Consider the following 22,506-nt stretch of genomic DNA (forward strand, 5'->3'; position numbering starts at 1 on the left):
GAGATCTCTTATTCTAAAACAGTATTGCTAGTTCTAGTCACTCCCACATCCACCTGGTATCCATCCTGTTAAGTAGCCTCAGGATCTTCCATGTTTCATAGACCACTTCCCACGCCTCTAAACACTGACAAGCGGGTGGCACGGTTAGCACTGCTGCCTCACAGCGCCAGGGACCTGGCTTTGATTCCACCCTCATGCGACTGTCTGTGTGGAATTTGCACGTCCTCTCTATGCTTGTGTGGGGTTCCTTCAGATGCCCTGGTTTCCAAAGATGTACAGGTTAGGTGGATTGGCTATGCTAAATTACCCATCATTTGCAGTCTAGGGGGATTAGCCATGGGAAATGCAGGGCCAGGGTAGGTCTGGGTGGGACGCTGTTCGGAAGGTTAGTGTGGACTCAATGGGCCTAGTAGCCACACTGTACGTATTCAATGAAATGTAGGCCAAACCTGTTTAAGCTTTCTTTAGAAGATATGTTTTTCAGCCAGGAATGAATCAAACAAACTTTCTCTACATGGCTGCTGATGCAATTGCATCTTTTTCTCCCCAGATAAAAAGACCAAACTATACAGTGCTCCATGGACTCACTAAGGCCCAAGGCTGTACAGTTACAGTCTAAAGGAGACTATAAGGATCTGAGCTAATGTCAGTGAGGTCAGAGAAAATGGGTGAGCAAGTTGGTAAAGGACAGGCTGCAGGTGATAGAGTGGGGAATTGAAGTTCAGGCAAGAATTAGATATGGTTTATTGATAACAAGAGGATGGTACATCAAGATAAAGCAATCATGCATTAACGTACGCAAAGAAACACCAAGTTATTCATAGATAATAAAATGTGAGGCTGGATGAACACAGCAGGCCCAGCAGCATCTCAGGAACACTAAAGCTGACGTTTCGGGCCTAGACCCTTCATCAGAGAGGGGGATGGGGTGAAGGTTCTGGAATAAATAGGGAGAGAGAGGGAGGCGGACTGAAGATGGAGAGAAAAGAAGATAGGTGGAGAGGAGAGTATAGTTGGGGAGGTAGGGAGGGGATAGGTCAGTCCAGGGAAGATGGACAGGTCAAGGAGGTGGGATGAGGTTAGTAGGTAGGGGATGGAGGTGCGGCTTGGGGTGGGAGGAAGGGATGGGTGAGAGGAAGAACAGGTTAGGGGGACAGAGACAGGTTGGACTGGTTTTGGGATGCAGTGGGTGGAGAGAAAGAGCTGGGCTGGTTGTGTGGTGCAGTGGGGGGAGGGGACGAACTGGGCTGGTTTTGGGATGCGGTGGGGGAAGGGGAGATTTTGAAGCTGGTGAAGTCCACATTGATACCATTGGGCTGCAGGGTTCCCAAGCGGAATATGATCTGCTGTTCCTGCAACCTTCGGGTGGCATCATTGTGGCACTGCAGGAGGTCCATGATGGACATGTCATCTAAAGAATGGGAGGGGGAGTGGAAGTGGAAATGATTTGCGACTGGGAGGTGCAGTTGTTTATTGCAAACCGAGCGGAGGTGTTCTGCAAAGCGGTCCCCAAGCTCTGCTTGGTTTCCCCAATGTAGAGGTAGCCACACCGGGTACAGTGGATACAGTATACCACATTGGCAGATGTGCAGGTGAGCCTCTGCCTAATATGGAAAGTCATCTTGGGGCCTGGGATAGGGGTGAGGGTGGAGGTATGGGGACAAGTGTAGCATTTCCTGCGGTTGCAGGGGAAGGTGCCGGGTGTGGTGGGGTTGGAGGGCAGTGTGGAGCATAGAAGGGAGTCACGGAGAGAGTGGTCGCTGCAGAAAGCAGACAAGGGTGGGGATGGATTGTAGATGGCGGAAGTGTCGGAGGATGATGCGTTGTATCTGGAGGTTGGTAGGGTGGTGTGTGAGAACAAGGGGGATCCTCTTTGGGCGGTTGTGGTAGCTTGACAAATGCTTACAAGAAAAAGAAGTGTTCATTTCAGATTACGAATAGTTCCAGGCTTCTGACTTGTTTGGCAATTTGAGAGATAGAAAAGATACAAAGGTTTCCCCCCAACTGAGGAAGAAGAAATGTGAATCTTAATTTAACTATTTAGCCCCTATTATTTTTTATATAACTTACAAACGTAATATACATTTCATATGATTCTCAGCATCATGACCAGCAATGGAGATAAAATCCAACAAAAGGTTAAAGAGCTCTCCTGGAGATGGAAAGCAAGCCGTTTTTAATGCAGCCAATGATAGTAAGCCTCAATGCAACTAATCCTATTGCACCAAATACACAAGCCAAGGGAAAAACAAACTGCACCAAGTCACCATTTCCTACACTCTACAGCTGCTTCAAGGCAAGTGCAACTTTTTTTTCTGCAGATAAAGCAAGTTCACATTTATAAATCACTGTACAGTTATTGTCAACACAAGACTGCCTTCACACACTGCTATGCATCATTAAATTCAAACTCCAGGTTAAACCACAGTTGATCCTTCCATCCAACATTTCCACATTAAAGAAACTGATGCCGACTATAAAGAAAAGGATCACCACAACAGAGAAGTCTATGTTCCTAAACAGCTAGACATTTCATTTTAAATAGATAGCTTCCTTAATAAACTCTGTATGTAGCAGTTCTGTCACTAGGGTTTCGATAAATCACTTGAATGCAAAGTAATCAGGTAGATGTTACCAAAGTCAGAAAATGAACACGTGTACTCTACGGAGTATAAGGAAAGAACACAGGATATCAAAATAAGGAGCCCATTCTATCTGCACATCCTGATCCATCTATCCTTCGCTGTCTCATTTCACTTGAAGCTACCCCTGGTTTTAACACCCCACACAAGTTATAAAATAAACTGGATCTTCTGAAGGTGACACCTCCTCCTACTGCCCCCTTGATCATGACCCCACCCCCGAGCACCAAACCATCATCTCCAACACCATCCATGACCTCATCACCTCAGGGGACCTCCCACCCACAGCCTCCAACCTCATTGTTCCCCAACCCCACACGGCCCATTTCTATCTCCTTCCCAAAATCCACAAACCTGCCCGCCCTGGTCGACCCATTGTCTCAGCCTGTTCCTGCCCCACCGAACTCATCTCCACCTATCTGGACTCCATTTTCTCCCCTTTGGTCCAGGAACTCCCCACCTATGTCCGTGACACCACCCACATGCTCCACCTCCTCCAGGACTTCCAATTCCCTGGCCCCCAACACCTCATTTTCACCATGGACATCCAGTCCCTATACACCTGTATTCCGCATGCAGATGGCCTCAAGGCCCTCCACTTCTTCCTGTCCCGCAGGCCTGACCAATTCCGCTCCACCGACACCCTCAACTGCCTAGCCGAACTCATCCTCACTCTCAACAACTTCTCTTTCGATTCCTCCCACTTCCTACAAAGGGGGTGGCGATGGGTACCCACATGGGCCCAAGCTATGCCTGCCTCTTTGTAGGTTATGTGGAACAGTCCCTGTTCCGCACCTGCACAGGCCCCAAACCCCACCTCTTCCTCCGTTACATCGATGACTGTATCGGCGCTGTCTGCTCCCCAGAGGAGCTCGAACAGTTCATCCACTTCACCAACACCTTCCTCCCCAATCTCAAGTTCACCTGGGCCATCTCCAACATGTCCGTCACCTTCCTGGACCTCTCGGTCTCCATCTCAGGTAACCAGCTAGAAACTGATGTCCATTTCAAGCCCACCAACTCCCACAGCTACCTAGAATACACCTCCTCCCACCCACCCTCCTGCAAAAATTCCATCCCCTATTCCCAATTCCTCCACCTCCACCGCATCTGCTTCCAGGATGAGGCATTCCACTCCCGCACATCCCAGATGTCCACATTCTTCAAGGACCGCAACTCTCCCCCCCCCCGCAGTGGTTGAGAACACCTTTAACTGCGTCTCCCGCATTTCCCACAATACATCCCTCACACCCCGCCCCCGGCACAACTGCTCCAAGAGGATCCCCCTCGTTGTCACATACCACCCCACCAACCTCCGGATACAACGTTATCATCCTCCGACACTTCCGCCATCTACAATCCGACCCCACCACCCAAGACATTTTTCCATCCCCACCCTTGTCTGCCTACCGGAGAGACCACTCTCTCCGTGACTCCATTTTCCGCTCCACACTCCCCTCCAACCCCACCACACCCGACATCTTTCCCTGCAACCGCAGGAAGCACTACACTTGCCCCCAAACCTCCTCCCTCACCCCCATCCCAGGCCCCAAGATGACCTTCCACATGAAGCAGATGTTCACCTGCACATCTGCCAATGTGGTATACTGTATCTACTGTACCCGGTGTGGCTTCCTCTACATTGGGGAAACCAAGCGGAGGCTTGGGGACCGCTTTGCAGAACACCTCCGCTCGGTTCGCAATAAACTGCACCTCCCAGTCGCGAACCATTTTAACTCCCCCTCCCATTCCTCAGACGACATGTCCATCGTGGGCCTCCTGCAGTGCCACAACGATGCCACCCGAAGGTTGCAGGAACAGCAACTCATATTCCGCTTGGGAACCCTGCAGCCCAATGGTATCAGTGTGGACTTCACAAGCTTCAAAATTTCCCCTCCCCCCACTGCATCCCTAAACCAGCCCAGTTCTTCCCCTCCCCCCACTGCATCCCAAAACCAGCCCAGCTCGTCCCCTACCCCCACTGCATCCCAAAACCAGCCCAGTCTGTCTCCGCTTCCCTAACCTGTTCTTCCTCTCACCCATCCCTTCCTCCCACCTCAAGCTGCACCTCCATTTCCTACCTACTACCTCATCCCACCTCCTCGACCTGTCCGTCTTCCCCGGACTGACCTATCCCCTCCCCACCTATACTCTTCTCTCCTCTCCATCTTCGGTCTACCTCCCCCTCTCTCCCTATTTATTCCAGAACCCTCACCCAATCCCCCTCTCTGATGAAGGGTCTAGGCCCGAAACGTCAGCTTTTGTGCTCCTGAGATGCTGCTTGGCCTGCTGTGTTCATCCAGCTTCACACTTTGTTATCTTGGATCTTCTGAAGGTTTTGTGCAATTATCGCAAGGGTAGAGTGAGTAATCTTGAAGAATATGTCTTTTAGGAAACTTCCCTCCAGGTTACATATTCACTCTGGACATCAAGCAACTGAATAAGAGTTCATTGCAGTATTAGAAGGAGAGGTCTGAGCAGATTACAGACGTTCTTTTCTTAATCTAACCTTCTCTAGACACAGACTAAACAGCACAACCCAAGTAGACTTTGAGATTCATCTCTTGCAATACAGTCTTAAACACAGCTGGCAAAGTTCCATTCACAATCTCTGACAAACCAACAAGTGTATCATGGAATCATAAAGCACAATACCAGGCTATTTGGCTCATTGCGTATATGCCAGTTCCTTGAAAGAGCTATCCAATCAGTTCCACTTCCCTCATTTTTTTCCCCACAGCCCCATAAATATGTCCTTTCCAAGTCTTCTTCCAAGTCCTTTTTGAAAGTTATTACTGAACATTCTTCGGTGTCCTTCCCAGCTGCACATTCCAGTAGATAACAACTTGCCATGTTAAGAAATTCTCATTTTTACATCTACATTATATAAAAGATGTCTTCACCTGCATTTATGATATTGACTCCTTTAATACAGAAATCATCAAAACTGACAACTAGTGGTTATATACATTCATTTTACTGGTCCCGATACAGTTACATCTTGCTGCATAAGAAACAAGTAACAATACTGATGAAAAGGGACATTCAAAACGTTTTGCCACTCAGTTGACATCTCTGTTATAGCACAGCTATTGCTACTTTCCTTTGTTGTCTCAATCATCCTTGGATTACATTGTCCTCAGCTTCTTACTCTGTTCCAAGACATTCTATGGAAGATTGATCAGATACTTAACATCTTTCCCTTCCGACAAATTTAGGCTTCAACAAAATAGATCAACTACTCCTCCAATTTCCTTGGACCAGTAGACATTGCTTTAACCACTGCCACCTCCTCAGGTCCCACTTTGTGTTCATTTTCTTGTCTCGACACCCTCTTGCACCACTATCTCTGTTGATAATTAATAACTATTGCTTATCATAAGTCTTGCATTTTTTTTGTCATCACTACAATACTACTACCACTTATCTCAAACTTAGTTAGAAATTGCTCAAGCTCTGTCTTCTTCTGGTTTAGAAGAAAAGTCATCAGCTTAAAATGCAAACTTTGTTTTTCTCTTTGTAGATTTTTAAAAATTGTTTAATGGGATGCATGTCACTGTCATTTGTTTCTATCCCTAATTACTCTTGAACTGATTGGCTTGATTGAATCATATCAGATGCCAGTAAAGAGTCAACCACATTGCTGTGGGTCTAGAGTCATAGCCTAACTAAGGATTTTATTCTCTGAAAAGGGAGGCTTGGGCCTAGTGGTTATCATCACTAGATGGTTAATCCAGACATCCTTGTACTGTTCTGGAGGCCGCGGTTGATGGGGGAATTTGAATTTAATAGAAGTCTGGAATTAAGAGTCTAATGACGGTCATTAAACTATTGCTGATTGTCAGGGGCAAAAAAAAGTCTGATTTTCTTCTGTAAGGGAACTGCCTTCCTTACTTGGTCTGCCCTACATGTGACTCCAGGCTCACAGCAATGCAGCTGACTTTTAACTGTCCTCTCAGACAACAAATGCCTGGCCAGTGATGCCAACATCCTACGAATGAAAAAAGAAGGTTCGTGAGCCAGATGGGTTTTTATGACAATTCATGAAACTGGGACTAGTTTTTTTTCTAAAATACAGACATATTAATTGAACTTAAGTTCTACCAGCTGCTATGAATTTGAACCCATATCCTAAGAAAATTAATCTGGAACACTGGATTACTGGCCCAGTAGCTTTACCGCTATGTCACTGTCACCTATAACTGCTAACCATTTCTGGCATTTTGCACTTCTATTTCAGATGTCCACTATTTTGCTTCAGTTATGGCATTGCTGTTAGTTATGGAATCAGAGGGTTCTTTACAGTACAGTAAGAGGCCCTTCAACCCATCAGATCTGCACTAGTCATCCAACATCCATCTATTCTGATCCCATTTTCCACCACCGGTCCCATAGCTTTGTATGGTACGGCATTTCAAGTGTACAATTTCATGTGACATGCAAGAGAAAGTTAGCAGCAACAATAAAATGTCACACTACATTTAATATATACCAGGAATAACAGAGTGGGATTGGAAGAGAATCCGCCATCTGTAAGCTACAGGATCAGCAACAGGAGACAGGAACTGGTAGAAGCTGCTCAGTGAGAAAGGAAAGCCCGGAAGAAATCGGAAGCAAAATTAGGGCAGAGCCTGCAAGAAGAGAGCAAAATGATCAATACCAAGCATCTACAGCAAACAACTGTAACGTGTAGTTCACACTTACGTTATTTATAGCGCAAAGAAAACTTAGGTTACAGAGCTCCAAGTTATTAGGAATTATAATGAAAATAACTAATTAAGCAAGTAAAATTAGTAGAATTCGCAAACGCTATATCACAAGTACATATAAAAGCTGGCCTGCACAAGCTCTAAATATGATGGGACTTTTTGCACACATACACAGTAAACTAATTACACAGTGTACCAAGAACATAGCGAAGTTTTGATCAATGTAAAGTCACATGCTCTGCAATCTAATGTAGCTGCAAGCCAATTCTACGCAAAGTGAAGCAGTTTGCAAGACATTGCCTCAAAAAGATAGTCTCAAAATTAACTGGCTAGTACAGTGGTGACTGGTCTGACATAAAGGTGGCCTTTTCCATTTTTTTTAAAGGAAAGGGATTGGGCAATGGCTTGGTGGCAGGGGTGGGTGAGAAAATATCCTTTTGGACGCAGGATTTGAAAAATGATAGTCCTTGTGATGGATATCATTAGGATTTTCAATGATGGGTCACAAAATACAGAAGCACTAGGAACTGTGTGACTACTTTATTTTCTATGTCTGCCAAGGATATCTTTAGCATTTCTAAGCTAGGCTCACAACTGCAATGAACAGTTACATGGGGATAGTCTTACAAACAGTACCTTTGATTATATATCAATGTTGAGAGTGGCTTTGTGCCTAGCTTCAGCTGGTATCTTCAAGCTCTGGTAAAAATCAAGCAACAGGTTTAGAATCAGGATCGTTTTCAATCAAATTTACAATGTTAATTCTGTTTCAATCTGCAGAGACATTGCCTGATCTGAAGAGTCATGTTTCACATAAACTGTGCAGTGCCCTTCTGTGCAGTCTGACAACAGCTTCACGATTACTGAAGCCAGTGCATTGGAAGCCAATGTCGATAGACAGTGTTCCAGCGTCAATGCTTTTAAGAGATCTTTATTGCACCCACAGAATGCAACAGAGTCAATGCCTGAGTGTCGTGAAATCAGGTAGCATCTGGATGTAAGGATTGGGTGAGAGAATAAAATGAGAGAGACACCTAGGAAGGGGTGACAGCATAAAAAAAAAGAGGCGAGGAACTCTCATGGCTCGGGGTAGTATCACTACCTCTGCACCAGGAAGGTCAGGTTCAAGTTCCACTTATCCCAGAGGTATATAATGACATCTCTTAACAGGTTGACAAGTGGCAGAAGAAGAAACATGATGTGCAAGCATATGAGGCATACCAATGTGAACGAATGGTTGAAAGGAGAGCTGGAAGAAACTGGAGTGTCGGGGAATAAAATAAAGTGTCCACACAATCACGATAACGATGTTTGGCAAGAGGAAAGAGAAGAAAACTTTACTGTCCAAGTAGGGGACTGTCCTAAATACCAGCAGCCACAAGGCTGCTCACTACCTGCTTCCCTGGTACGGCAAACATGAGGTAGGAGGTGTTAGCTCCTCGAAAGTTTTCCAGGTTTTGAAAGGTTAGCTGCACAAAAAGAATTTGCCACATTCACATAATCTTTAATAAAACAAGGTCAGTAAGCACATAGATAGTAATAGGGAAGGGGGTAGACCACTGGGATTGATCTGCAGACCCATGTGGACCTCCAAATCAGAATGAAGTTGGAGACAGCCGAATGGCGACTCTAGCTTGAAGGTTTGTTTTCAAAAAAGTAAACTGGTTTCTACTTCGAAGAAAGTTTAAATCTTCAAGGATTGTACATCCTTCTTAATGTTTCATCCAGCAAAGACAAATTGGACAAAACATAAATGAGATAACAAGGAGTAGAGCTGGATGAACACAGCAGGCCAAGCAGCATCAAAGGAGCAGGAAAGCTGAAGTTTCGGGTTTGGGCCCTTCTTTAGAAGAAAGGCCCTTGCTGAAGATGGGTCCAGACCTGAAACATCAGCTTTCCTGCTCGTCTGATGCTGCTTGGCCTGCTGTGTTCTTCCAGCTCTACAACTTGTTATCTCAGATTCTCCAGCATCGGTAGTTCCTACTATCTCATAGATGCGATCTCTTTCTAATGAAAAATGAAAGGTTTGCTGCTCAATGGCAAACAGAAAAGGCAGTGACAGAATGAGGACAACTTAGATGTCAACTAGATAACTCACAACTTAGCTGTGAGTTACGATCATTTACTCATGTGGCTTTTCCCAATGAGACCAAATACATCCCATTCATTTATGGAGGTTCAACAATTTTTCTACTACAGAGCAAAATAGGCAGTGAAATTCTGTGACTGTAGTAGATAAAGTGTTTACCTGAAGGGGGTGACAATTAGTTTCAAATATTTATGCACTGACAGGTTAAGTGAAGCCCTCAAATTAAAAAAAAAGTGAACTGTGACCATTCTTATGTTTTCCAGTTAACTCATGTATACGTTTGTATTAAACACATCTGCACATGCAGTGCATTTATTTAAATATAAATCATTAAATTTGAATCACCACACATTATTTATTTAGACAAAGCCATTCATGCCTGTCACATAATACAGTAAAAATCTTATATCAGAACATAGTTCTAGTCAAATTCTCTGGCCTTAAATTCCAATTCCAATCTTATTGAAGTACACCTGTGAATCTGAAAACATAATACACTTTGGGATGACCAGAGGTCATAAAGACATACAAATGTAATGAAAGAAAAGAATTGCATCTGCCCAGGTTTAGCTGTAACACTGGCAGAGAAGGTACAAACGTAGCGTGACAAGTTCATGTTGGCCACTTGCTGAATTAAAAAAAGTATTATAAATAGTCAATGCGGAGAGTAACAGAATTGACGTTTAATGGTGAACATTCATCTGAAGTGATACTGCCAATCCTGAGTAACTTTTGCATTTTCCCAGTGTTTTATAACAACTGTTTTCAGATTACCTGCAATAACAATTTTGCGTCAGTTCCCCTCAGAATTATACACGTCAATTTACCGGACAGTTTATCAGTTGAAGACCACAGCTGGGAACGGGGCTTTCCAACTGCTCAAGGTGAACTCTCATAACTCATAACAAGAGATAACCGAGTTGGATCAGAGAAGAACTGAAATCCAGTGGATGCTAGAAGTCTGAAACAAACAGAAAATACTGGAGAAACTCAACAGGTCTGGCAGCATCTATGAAAAGGGAAGCAGAGTTAACGTGTCGAGTCCCATAATGAAGAAATTGCATCAGATTCGAAACGCTAATTGCGTTTCCCCTAAATTCTGCTTGTTTTAGAGAAGGAATGAAACTGGAGAGTAGAAAAGCTGGATGTGACAATGGGGCCAAACCATTCACCAGCCACCGCGCCCAGGAGACAACAGCAGCACCAAACACAGAGTAGAATCAGCTAACCTGCAGAGTAACAATGAGAAACAACAAAACGGAACAGCAGAGACAGTAAAGCCAGAGTGGTCTTAAGCCAGTCCTGCCTCCCCGGCGCCGCTCGCCCCTCGACCACAGATCCCCGTCCATTCTGGAACAAAAAAAATACATCTTCGGCCCCGCCCCACACTACCACCATTGGTTCATGTTGCTGTCACTCAGGACTCTCCATTGTGACATCACCGATATCCTACGTGTTGACTGGCTGTTGAGTTTGTCACTCGTCGTCGTCCCGCCCTCGGCAGGGAGCTGTCACGTGACCTGACTTTTTCTGAAGAAGGGTCTAGGCCTGAAATAGTATCAGAGATAATGGGAACTGCAGATGCTGGAGATTCCAAGATAATAAAATGTGAGGCTGGATGAACACAGCAGGCCAAGCAGCATCTCAGGAGCACAAAAGCTGACGTTTCGGGCCTAGACCCTTCATCAGAGAGGGGGATGGGGGGAGGGAACTGGAATAAATAGGGAGACAGGGGGAGGCGGACCGAAGATGGAGAGCAAAGAAGATAGGTGGAGAGGGTGTAGGTGGGGAGGTAGGGAGGGGATAGGTCAGTCCAGGGAAGACGGACAGGTCAAGGAGGTGGGATGAGGTTAGTAGGTAGCTGGGGGTGCGGCTTGGGGTGGGAGGAAGGGATGGGTGACCTAACCGGTTGTTCCTCTCACCCATCCCTTCCTCCCACCCCAAGCCGCACCCCCAGCTACCTCATCCCACCTCCTTGACCTGTCCGTCTTCCCTGGACTGACCTATCCCCTCCCTACCTCCCCACCTATACTCTCTCCACCTATCTTCTTTACTCTCCATCTTCGGTCCGCCTCCCCCTCTCTCCCTATTTATTCCAGTTCCCTCTCCCCATCCCCCTCTCTGATGACGGGTCTAGGCCCGAAACGCCAGCTTTTGTGCTCCTGAGATGCTGCTTGGCCTGCTGTGTTCATCCAGCCTCACATTTTATTATCTAGGCCTGAAATGTCAGTTTTCCTGCTCCTCCTCTGATGCTGTTTGGCCTGTTGTGTTCATCCAGCTCTACACCTTGTTGTCTCTTACAGCAGTTTTACTCAATCTGCTTTTCAAAAGAGCGAGCAGCTTCGTATTCAAGTCTCACCTGCTCCAGAGCTGTGTCATGACACATCTGAAGAATTTGATTAAAAATATCACCCGAAATTATCTTCCTGTTGGAAACTGAGCCAGGTGCGATAGAAATAAACGGGAACAGAATGAATGAATATTTTTGCCCCCTGAGTTCCATTTCCCCTGCGCCCTGTGAGACCACTGAATATACGAAATGTGATCTACAGTCAGCTAAATAAAGAGCTCTAGGAATAGGAGGTAACAAAGTGTGGAGCTGGCTGAACACAGCAGACCAAGCAGCATCTCAGGAGCACAAAAGCTGATGTTTCAGGCCTAGCCCCTTCATCAGAGAAGGGGATGGGGAGCGGGTTCTGAAATGAATAGGGAGAGGGGGGAGGCGGACTGAGGATGGATAGAGAAGATAGGTGGAGAGGAGAGTATAGAGTAGGCGTAGGGAGGTGATAGGTCAGTCCAGTCAAGACGGACAGGTCAAGGAGGCGGGATGAGGTTGGTAGGTGGGAAATAGAGATGCGGCTTGAGGTGGGAGGAAGGGATGGGTGAGAGGAAGAACAGGTTAGGGAAGCGGGGACGAGCTGGGTTGGTTTTTGGGTTGCAGTGGGGGAAGGGGGGATTTTGAAGCTGGTGAAGTCCACATTGATACCATTGGGCTGCAGGGTTCCCAAGCAGAATATGAGTTGCTGTTCCTGCAACCTTTGGGTGGCATCATTGTGGCACTGCAGGAGGCCCATGATGGATGTGAGAGATAAGCATGATTAAACTACAGTGAAAAGAATTACTTAGCTCTGAACAAAAAGGCATCTAGTACTGAGCCGAGTGATAAGAAAAGCGAGTGAGGGCCAAGTGGTTAGAAACCGTAAAGAACTGGTTCAAAACTGCTGGCAGATGCCCAGATGGTGAAAAGGTTAAGCTTTGCACAATAGACTTAGTTGAAGCGCATGCCTAATGAGAGAATGCATATTAACTTTTACGCCCATGCTTACGAAGCTGCTTAATTAGCATAACATGCGATGTATGAAGAGGGTGGGACAAGGGAAGCAATGGGAAGATTGTGCACCTTGGAGCTCAGATTGGACGGAGCTAAAAGGGGAGGATCTGGTCGGATAAATGACGTATAAAAAGGGGAGGATCCCTGACCTGTGTGTGCTTCAGGTAGCGGGGGGGGCACCCGATTCTGCGGAGTTGTAATAAATCTTAAGCTACTTGTTTCCAAGACTTTTACTCCACTGACTCTGTGGTTGTGAGCACGTGAATTTTATATCTCACGTCCGGGATCCACACTGAGTCGTCCGGCGGTGGGTTCGGAAGAAGGGAAGGCGCGCCCCGCTGAGTTCAGCGGTCCCAGATGTCCTTGCTTGCCGTTGGGCGGCTCGAGCGAGTGGTATCCGGGTAGGAGACTCTGGAAACAAGTGCGTTTATGTTAAGGGCCCTTGGAACAAAATTCGATCGAGCAATTCTTGTGCACAAGACCCGGGTAAGAAAATTGACTATTAAGTACTATCCGGGCGATCGGGGAGAGTCTGTCCGGAACACGACAGGGATAGGGACTCAAAGTGTAAAAGGTGAGAGACTCCGGGAACAGAACAAGAGGACGAGGCCCTGGGATTCCGTCCGATAGTCCGTTGGGGCGGATGTTAGAGAACTGGGAGAGTCAACAAACCCAGGGTCAGAGTAAGGAAACTATGGTCAAATATTGTTATTTTGAATGGCCAAAGACACCTCTTCTAGGGCCTTCTGTGTGGTGGTCCCAATTAGGTTCTGACGAGGATTGGTTATGTCAGAAATTAAATATCATGGTGAATTCAAAAAGTCCCTTCAGTCAGGCGGAAAGTGATTATGCTAAGTGCTGGATCCAAGCCACGAAGATATTGAAAGTAGTTACTGAACAGGAGAAGTCTAAGGCTCCTATTTGGGACACGTTGGAATATCTGTCTCCACCTTATAATCCGGGAGACGGAAACGGGGATAATAATGTGCATGTTCCTCAGGTACGGGAACCCCTCCCCCCCCCACCACCGCCCGAGCAACGGAACACCCGCAGAGGAGGACCCGAACGAACAGGTCTTGTCAGAAGGGGAGGGAGAGACCCAGGGGGAAACATTACGGGGACCGTGCAGAAAGAGGAGAGATGAAGTAAATATTCTGAAAGATGATTTACTCTCCTATCCGATGGAAAAGCGGAACAGGAAAACAGAGCCAACTCCACAGATGTTTCCCCTCCGAGAGGTGCCAATGGGGAATGGGAACTTGGAATACATTAGTGTTCCCCTGACGAGTATGGAGGTCAGAAACTTTAGAAAGGAAATGAAGGTTCTTTTGGAAGACCCATTGGGCTTAGCGGAACAACTTGACCAGTTTTTAGGGCCCAACATATATACATGGGACAAAATGCAGGCTATATTGGGAACTCTGTTTACTGCGGAAGAGAGACAGACGATTTGCCAGGCAGGAATGCGGATTTGGGAGAGGGAACATCCACCACAGGTGGGAGGGGGAGGAGTAGCCGCCAAGGCCAAATTCCCAGGGGTGCAACCGAACTGGGATAAACAACAGGAGGAAGGGAGGTGGAATATGCGAGACCTCAGGGAACTGGTAACAAAAGGGAATAGGGGAGGCCTGCAGATACCACCGCTACGTATAACCCTGAAGGAAGGATGTGGTCCAGTACGAGTCAGACAATATCCCATATCGATAGAGGGGCGGAAGGGGCTCCAATCAGTTATTGAAAATCTCTTGCGAGATGGACTGATAGAAGGATGCATGTCTCCCTATAATACCCCAGTCCTACCAGTGTGGAAGGCCGATGGGACGTTCCGCCTCGTCCAAGACCTCCGAGAACTAAATAAAATTGTCCAGACTCGACATCCGGTTGTCCCAAATCCTTACACCATCCTCAACCGGATTCCTCCCAATCACGAGTGGTTCAGTGAGGTTGATCTGAAAGACACTTTTTGGAGTTGCCCGCTTGCCGAAGTGAGTCGGAATCTGTTTGTCTTCGAATGGGAGGACCCCCAGTCCGGGAGGAAGCAACAGTACTGATGGACAGTTCTTCCCCAAGGATTCACTGAATCCCCTAACCTGTTTGGACAAGTCTTAGAGCAGGTATTAGAGGAATACCATGGGGGCCCGGGTACCCAACTGATACAATATGTGAGATAATGGGAACTGCAGATGCTGGAGAATTCCAAGATAATAAAATGTGGATGATCTCCTAGTCTCAGGAGAAAGATAAAGAGAAGTGCGAGACTCCACTATAACGTTATTAAACTTCCTTGGAAGGAAGGGGTTGAGAGTGTCTGAGAACAAGCTGCAATTTGTCGAGCAGGAGGTGAAGTACCTGGGTCATTTAATCAGTCAAGGGAAGAGAAGAATAGGTCCGGAAAGAATTGCTGGAATTACTAGTATGCCCCTACCGAAGAGTCGGACAGAAATGAGAAGGTTCCCAGGGTTCATTGTGTACTGTAGATTGTGGATCGACGAATACGCCCGATGAGTCAGGTTTTTGTATGACAAACTAGGAGGAGAAGATGAGAAGATAACATGGACTCCGCAGCAGCAACAAAAGTTCACTCGTTTAAAAAACAGGCTGGTAAACGCTCCAGTTCTGGCTCTACCCTTGGTCAATCAACCCTTCCACTTGTTCGTAAATGCCGAGAACGGGGTAGCCTTGGGAGTGCTAACTCAGAAGCGAGGAGGGCAACGGCACCCCATGGCTTTCCTCTCAAAGGTTCTGGATCCAGTATCCCGTGGCTGGCCAGTGTGCATTCAAGCGATTGCAGCTACGGCCATCCTGGTTGAGGAAAGTCGGAAACTCACTTTTGGAGGGGACCTGGTAGTGTCCACCCCACATACTGTCAGAACGATTCTGGCCCAGAAATCTCGTCGATGGCTAACAGATTCCAGGATATTGAAGTATGAGGCTATGTTGATGGAAAAAGACGATTTAACCATCGTCACAGACAAGAGTTGAAATCCTTCCCAGTTCCTATATCCGCCCGAGGGAGGGGAAGAATCTGGGAACCCGGAGCATGATTGCAGTGAGGTAATAGAGCTACAGACAAAAAGCAGGGATGACCTGGAGGAGGAACCCCTTGCAGAGGGGTGTAGGTGTTTTATAGATGGGTCATCCCACTGCATTGATGGAAAAAGATACAGTGGATACGCCATCATCGACGGGACCACGGAAACCGTAGTGAGTCCGGGAGACTGCCTGGAGGTTGATCTGCCCAATCCTGTGAACTATATGGTCTAATGAGAGCATTGGAATTATTGGAGGATCAAGAAGGTACTACATATACTGACTCAAAATATATGTTCAGGGTAGTACACATTTTTGGGAAGATCTGGAAGGAACGAGGAATGATTACAGCAAGAGGAAAAGAGCTAGCTCATGAACAACTTATTGAAAAGACCTTGGAAGCCCGAGTAAAACCTGAAAAGATAGCAGTGTTGCATGTCCCGGGACATCAGAGGGGAAATTCGCCTGAGGCTCGGGGCAACAGATTGGCAGATGAGGTGGCACGGCAAGCCGCCCAATCTGGGACTGTGCAGATGATGTCCCTTATTCCCCTGAGAGAAGGGGTAAAGAAGGTGCCAGTGTTCTCGGTGTTCGATGAAGGACGAATGGAGGAGCTGGGAGCCAGGATGACAAGAGATGGGAGGTGGTGGCTCCCTGATGGGAGACAGCTGTTGAACAAGGAGATCACCAGAGAACTGTTGGGAGAATTGCACTCCCAGTCGCACTGGGGAGCCCAAGCATTATGTGATGCTCTCTTGCGGGTGTACGCCTGTAGGGGGATCTTCACCCTGGCAAAGCAAGCGGTCTCTCGATGTATAATTTGTCAGAAAATAAATAAGAAGGCGATGAGACCCATGCCAGGAGGGGGGCAGCCGTTGGCAATTCGACCGTTCCAAAAAATAGAAGTGGATTTCACCGAGCTCCCCAGGGTCCAGAGATGAAAGTACCTTTTGGTGATAGTTGATCACTTTACCAGGTGGGTAGAAGCCTTTCCCGCCGTCAGTGCCACGTCCCAAGTGGTGGCCAGGATTCTCTTGGAACATGTGATTCCCAGATATGGGATAATAGAGTCCCTAGACGTGGATCATGGAACACATTTTGCTTCCAAGACACATGAACTGATTTGTGACGCTGTAGGGATAAAATGGAAGTTACATGCACCATGGCACCCACAGATCTCGGGAATGGTCGAACGAATGAAGGCCACTCTAAAGACTCAGATAACAAAATTGATGGAAGAGACGAAGCTTCCCTGGACTAAATGTTTGCCGATACCTCTGCTTAGGATATGCACCGCTCCACGCAGAGATACAGGGGTGTCCCCTTACGAGATGTTGTTCGGGCTCCCATACATGGGAAAGATAGAAGGGGGTGCCCACTATTGAGGGTAATGATGTATTTCTAAGGAACTATTTACTGGCAGTCTCTCATTCCCTAACAGAGTTAAAGGCCAAAGGGCTGTTGGCGCAGAGTCCTCCTCTTGATTTTTTATCCACTCAATCAAGGCGTGAGACTGGGTTCTGGTCAAGTCGTGGCAGGAAGCAAAACTCCAGCCGTAGTGGACTGGTCCATACCTGGTGCTGCTGACAACAGAGACAGCAGTCCGAACGAAAGAAAAAGGGTGGACGCATGTGGCATGGATAAAGGGACCAGTGGATCCGCCGGCTGAGGAAGAGTGGGAGGCACGAGAGGGGAGATGTGTTCCCCGGAAAGCAACTAAAGGGGATCGTCTCCTTTGGTCCCTGTTCCCTATGTATGGGACTGCCCAGTCGGGATAGGGAAATACAGAAGCTGGCTGCCTCTTTGGAGGAGTTGGCCAACGACACTGCTGATGCGTTAGCCGATATCGGTTGGGGAAGTTGGCTGGTCAATTTGGACATTTATGGACTGTTGATACTAGTGGGTCTGGTGGTGGGGCTCAATGTCCTGAAATGTATATTGAGCCGATTGATGACTCCGCTTGGTTTCCCCAGTGTAGAGGAGGCCACACTGGGTACAATGGACAAAATGGCAGATGTGCAAGTGAACATCTGCTTAATATGGAAAGTCATCTTGGGGCCTGGGATGGGGGTGAGCGAGGTGGTGTGGGGGCAAATGTAGCACTTCCTGCGGTTCAGGGGAAGGTGCCGGGTGTGGTGGGGTTGGAGGGGAATGTGGAGCGAAGAAGGGAGTCACGGGCTCTCTGGAAGGCAGACAAGGGTGGGGATGGAAAAATGTCTTGGGTGGTGGGGTCGGATTATAGATGGCGGAAGTGTCGGAGGATGATGCATTGTATCCGGAGGTTGGTGGGGTGGTATGTGAGGATGAGGGGGATTCTCTTAGGGCGGTTATTGCGGGGGCGGGGTGTGAGGGATGTAATGCGGGAAACCAGCCCACAAAGCCAACCCAGCTCGTCCCTGCCTCCCTAACCTCTTCTTCCTCTCATCTATCCCCTCCTCCCACCTCAAGCCCCACCTTCATTTCCCACCTACCAACCTCATCCCGATTCCTTGACCTGTCCGTCCTCCGCGAACTGACCTATCACCTCCCCACCTATTCTCTCCTCTCCACCTATCTTCTTTTCTCTCCATCTTTGGTCCGCCTCCCCCTCTCTCCCTATTTATTCCAGTTCCCTCTCCCCATCCCCCTCTCTGATGAAGGGTCTAGGCCCGAAACGTCAGCTTTTGTGCTCCTGAGATGCTGCTTGGCCTGCTGTGTTCATCCAGCTTTACACTTTGTTATCTTGGATTCTCCAGCATCTGCAGTTCCCATTATCTCTGAGCACTAGGAATAGGGGCGCTTTCGAACTCCTCCACCATTCAATAACTGATAGATTGTCACGTAAAATGCTTTTTCCTGCCTGGGCCCTACATAACAGAAATTTGATGAAAAATATCTATGGCAGTAGCGGGTTTTGAGAAGATTTGTAGCTCAGGTTGAGGTTCTGGATGTAAGTTTGCTCGCTGAGCTAGGAGGTTCGTTTTCAGACGTTTTGTCACTTTTTTTAAAATTTGAAAAAATATACTTTATTCATCGAATGTGCAAAATAATAAAACATTTATACACCTACCCAGACATGCAAGCCGCTCCGGATTACTCAGGGGGCACGTACACCAACTAAATGAAGAAACGAAACAAACAAAAAAAAGGAAGAAAAAAAAAGAAAAAAATACCCCGGCAGTCGTCACCCCGCACAGTCCCCGTTGGCCCCGTGACCAGTTGGGGAAGGCACCAGCTGGGCCCAGTTACCAGATAGGGCCCTTTTTTCTATTCTGGACGAGGGGTTTCATACGGTGGTCTTTCCCCACCGCGCCTTGGCGGCGGCTGCCCCAAGCTTTAGCGCGGCCCTCAGCACGTAGCCCTGGACCTTGGAGTGCGCCAGTCTGCAACACTCGGTCGGGGTCAGTTCTTTCAGCTGGAAGGCCAGCAAGTTGCGGGCAGACCAAAGAGCGTCTTTCACCGCATTGATGGTCCTCCAGGCACAGTTGATGTTGGTCTCGGTGTGCGTCCCGGGAAACAGCCCATACAGCACGGAGTCCCGTGTCACGGAACTGCTCGGGACGAACCTCGACAAATACCACTGCATCCTCGTCCAGACCTCCTGTGCACAATCACACTCCAGAAGGAGGTGATCGACAGTCTCCTCCCCACCGCAGCTGCCTCGAGCGCAGCGTGCGGTGGCACAGAGATTCCGGGCATGCATAAAGGATCTCACTGGCAGAACCCCTCTCACCGCCAGCCAAGCAATGTCCTTGTGCTTGTTTGAAAGTTCTGGCGATGCGACATTCTGCCAAACAACTTTGGCAGTCTGCGTGGGGAACCACACGACGGGATCCACCCTCTCCTTTTCCCGAAGGGTCTCGAGGACACTATGCGCTGACCACTGCCTGACGGCCTTGTGGTCAAAGGTGTTTCCCTTCAAAAATTTCTCCACAAAGGACAGGTGGTACGGGATGGTCCAACTATTTGGAGCATTCCGCGGCAACGAGGCCAGGCCCATCCTTCGCAACACTGGGCCAGGTAGAATCTCAGTAAGTAGTGACACTCGGTGTTTGCATACTGAGGATCTACGCACAGCTTGATGCAGCTGCACACAAAGGTAGCCATCAGGGCAAGGGTGGCCTTTGGTACGCCCCATTTCCCCCATTTTCCAGGTCTTTGTACATGGTGTCCCTGTGGACCCGGTCCATCCTCAACCCCAAATGAAGTGGAGGATGGCCCGGGTGACTGCAGCGGCGCAGGTCCAGGGAATAGGCCAGGCCTGCGCCACATACAACAGTACCAAAAGCCCCTCGCACCTGACAACCAGGTTCTTACCCGCGATGGAGAGGGACCGGAGCGTCCACCTGCCCAGCTTCTGCTTCAATTCGGTGATACGCTCCTCCCATGTCTTAGTGCACGCCCCAGCTCCACCGAACCAAACACCCAGCACCTTCAGGTAGTCTGTCCTGACGGTGAAGGGGATGAAGGAGCGGTCGTCCCAGTTCCCGAAGAACATGGCCTCGCTCTTACCCCTATTGACTTTGGCACCCAAGGCCAGTTCAAACTGGCCGCAGATGTCCAACAGCCTACTCACTGACCGACGATCGGTGCAAAGGACGGCGACATCATCCATGTACAGGGAGGTCTTGAACTGCAGGCCTCCACTGCCTGGGATAGTCACACCCTTCAGGCTCACGTCCTTCCTGATGGATGCGGCGAAGGGCTCCACACAGCACACGAACAAGGCAGGAGAGAGCGGGCAGCCCTGTTTGACTCCAGATCTGACAGGAAAACTGTTCGATTCCCACCCGTTGATCGAGACTGCGCAACGATGTTGGTGTAGAGCAGCCGGATCCAATTGCGGATGCCCTCCCCGAACCCCAATTTGGAGAGGACGTCACTCATGTAGGCAATAGATACCCTGTCGAAGGCCTTCTCCTGGTCCAGGCTGACGAGGCAGGTGTCCACCCGCCTGTCCTGCACGTAGGCGATTGTATCCCTGATGAGCGCGAGGCTCTCAGCAATCTTCCTGCCCGGCACAGCACAGGTTTGGTCAGGGTGGATCACTGACTCCAGGACAGACCTGACCCGGTTGGCAATGACCTTGGCCAGGATTTTGCAGTCCACGTTCAATAGTGAAATGGGACGCCAATTCTTAATTTCTTCCCTCTCCCCCTTCCTCTTGTAAATGAGGGTGATGATGCCCTTCCTCATGGACTTGCACATTTCCCCTGCCCGAAGTGCACTATCGTACACCTCCAGCAGGTCCTGGCCGACCAGGTCCCACAGAGCGGAATACAGCTCGACCGGTAAGCCGTCGCTCCCAGGAGTCCTATTCCTCTGCAAGGACTTGAGGGCTCTGGTCAGCTCGTCCCGGGATATCGGACGGTCCAGCCACTCCCGCGTGCCGTCGTCCAAGACCTCCGTGATAGACGACAGGAACGACTCGGAGGCCGTGCTGTCCGTGGGCTTCGTGTCGTACAGTCCGGCATAGAAGGATCTGCTGATCCTCAAAATGTCAGGCCGAGGTGATGTCACCGAGCCATCGTCCTCCTTCAGCCGGCTAAGCACAGAGCTCTCTTTGTGCACCTTCTGAAAGAAGAAACGGGAGCACGTCTCGTCCTGCTCCACGGAGCGGACACTGGACCGGAAGATTATCCTGGAGGTCTCCACGGCAAAGAGCCTGACTTGCTGGCCCCTCACCTCGCGGAGGTCCTGTGTGACATCGACCCCCATCAACTACAGAAGGAGCAGGTTCTGCATCCTTTTGTGGAGTCGCGATAGCTTTCCCCGCCTCTGTCTCGCCTTCTGAACACCCTTGAGGACAAAGAACCTCTTGATGTTCTCTTTCACTGTCTCCCACCAGTCGATCGGAGACTCAAAGAGGGGTTTCACGATTCTCCAACCGGCGTACTCCCTCTTGAGCTCCTGCACGTTCTCTGGGGTCGACAGTGTCGTGTTGAGCTTCCACGTCCCCTTGCTGGCCTGCTGGGAGTCCTGTAAGTGACAGTCGGCCAGCAGGAGTCAGTGGTCAGAGAAGAACACCGGCTCGACGCCGATGGACCTGACCGAGAACGTCCGCGAAACAAACAGGAAGTATATCCTTGAGCGGATAGACCCGTCTGGCTGTGACCAGGCGTATCTCCACTGCGCTCCGTCTGCAGGGGTGCTGAAGACGTCGAGCAGCTTGGCGTCCTTCACCGTGCCCATCAGGAATCTGGACGTGACGTCCAGTTGAATCCCCCCACCCGCTGTCCCCACTCCGGATCTTCCATCCGCATCGATGATGCAGTTGAAGTCTCTGCCTAGGATGACCGGCCTGGACATAGCCAGCAGGGGTGGAAGCCGCTGCAGGATGGCCAACCGCTCACTCCGTACCGCTGGGGCGTACACGTTGATCAGCCTCAGGGGAGCGTTCCTATAGGTGATGTCAGCCACTAGGAGGCGCCCCCCCACCACCTCCTGAACTTGAGAGATGGTGATGCTGCGCCCCCGCAGCAGAATAGCCAGGCCCGAGGAGCGACAGTCGTTACCCCCGACCCGATCGAAGGCCCACAGGTCCAGGTGCCGGGCCATTTCCTGTACCTACTGAGGTGTGGTATCCTGCACTCCTGCAGAAACAGGAGGTCTAAGACAATAAAATGTGAGGCTGGATGAACACAGCAGGCCCAGCAGCATCTCAGGAGCACAAAAGCTGCCGTTTCGGGCCTAGACCCTTCATCAGAGAGCCCGAAACGTCAGCTT

General features: G+C 48.8%; 1 protein-coding gene across 3 annotated transcripts in view; it reads right to left on the bottom strand.

Annotated features, from left to right (window-relative positions):
• The window catches only part of fut10 (fucosyltransferase 10), a 51,417-nt gene extending 40,607 nt beyond the window's left edge, over positions 1 to 10,810 (bottom strand). Inside the window, exons 1-3 of one of the 3 annotated variants that reach the window (XM_048538128.2) lie at positions 10,670 to 10,810; positions 7,988 to 8,050; positions 7,135 to 7,273 (exon numbers count right to left, since the gene is read on the bottom strand). Coding sequence is in view for 1 of the 3 variants with exons in the window: in XM_048538119.2 (XP_048394076.1) it covers positions 10,670 to 10,810 (141 nt within the window). In the remaining 2 variants the exon portion in view is untranslated. The remainder of the gene's footprint in view (positions 1 to 7,134; positions 7,274 to 7,987; positions 8,051 to 10,669) is intronic. The other 2 variants (XM_048538137.2, XM_048538119.2) reach the window with 2 other exon arrangements.
• Between the last annotated feature and the right edge of the window lie 11,696 nt (positions 10,811 to 22,506).

Source organism: Stegostoma tigrinum, chromosome 1 (genome assembly GCF_030684315.1).
Source record: "Stegostoma tigrinum isolate sSteTig4 chromosome 1, sSteTig4.hap1, whole genome shotgun sequence".
Classification (NCBI taxonomy): domain Eukaryota; kingdom Metazoa; phylum Chordata; class Chondrichthyes; order Orectolobiformes; family Stegostomatidae; genus Stegostoma; species Stegostoma tigrinum.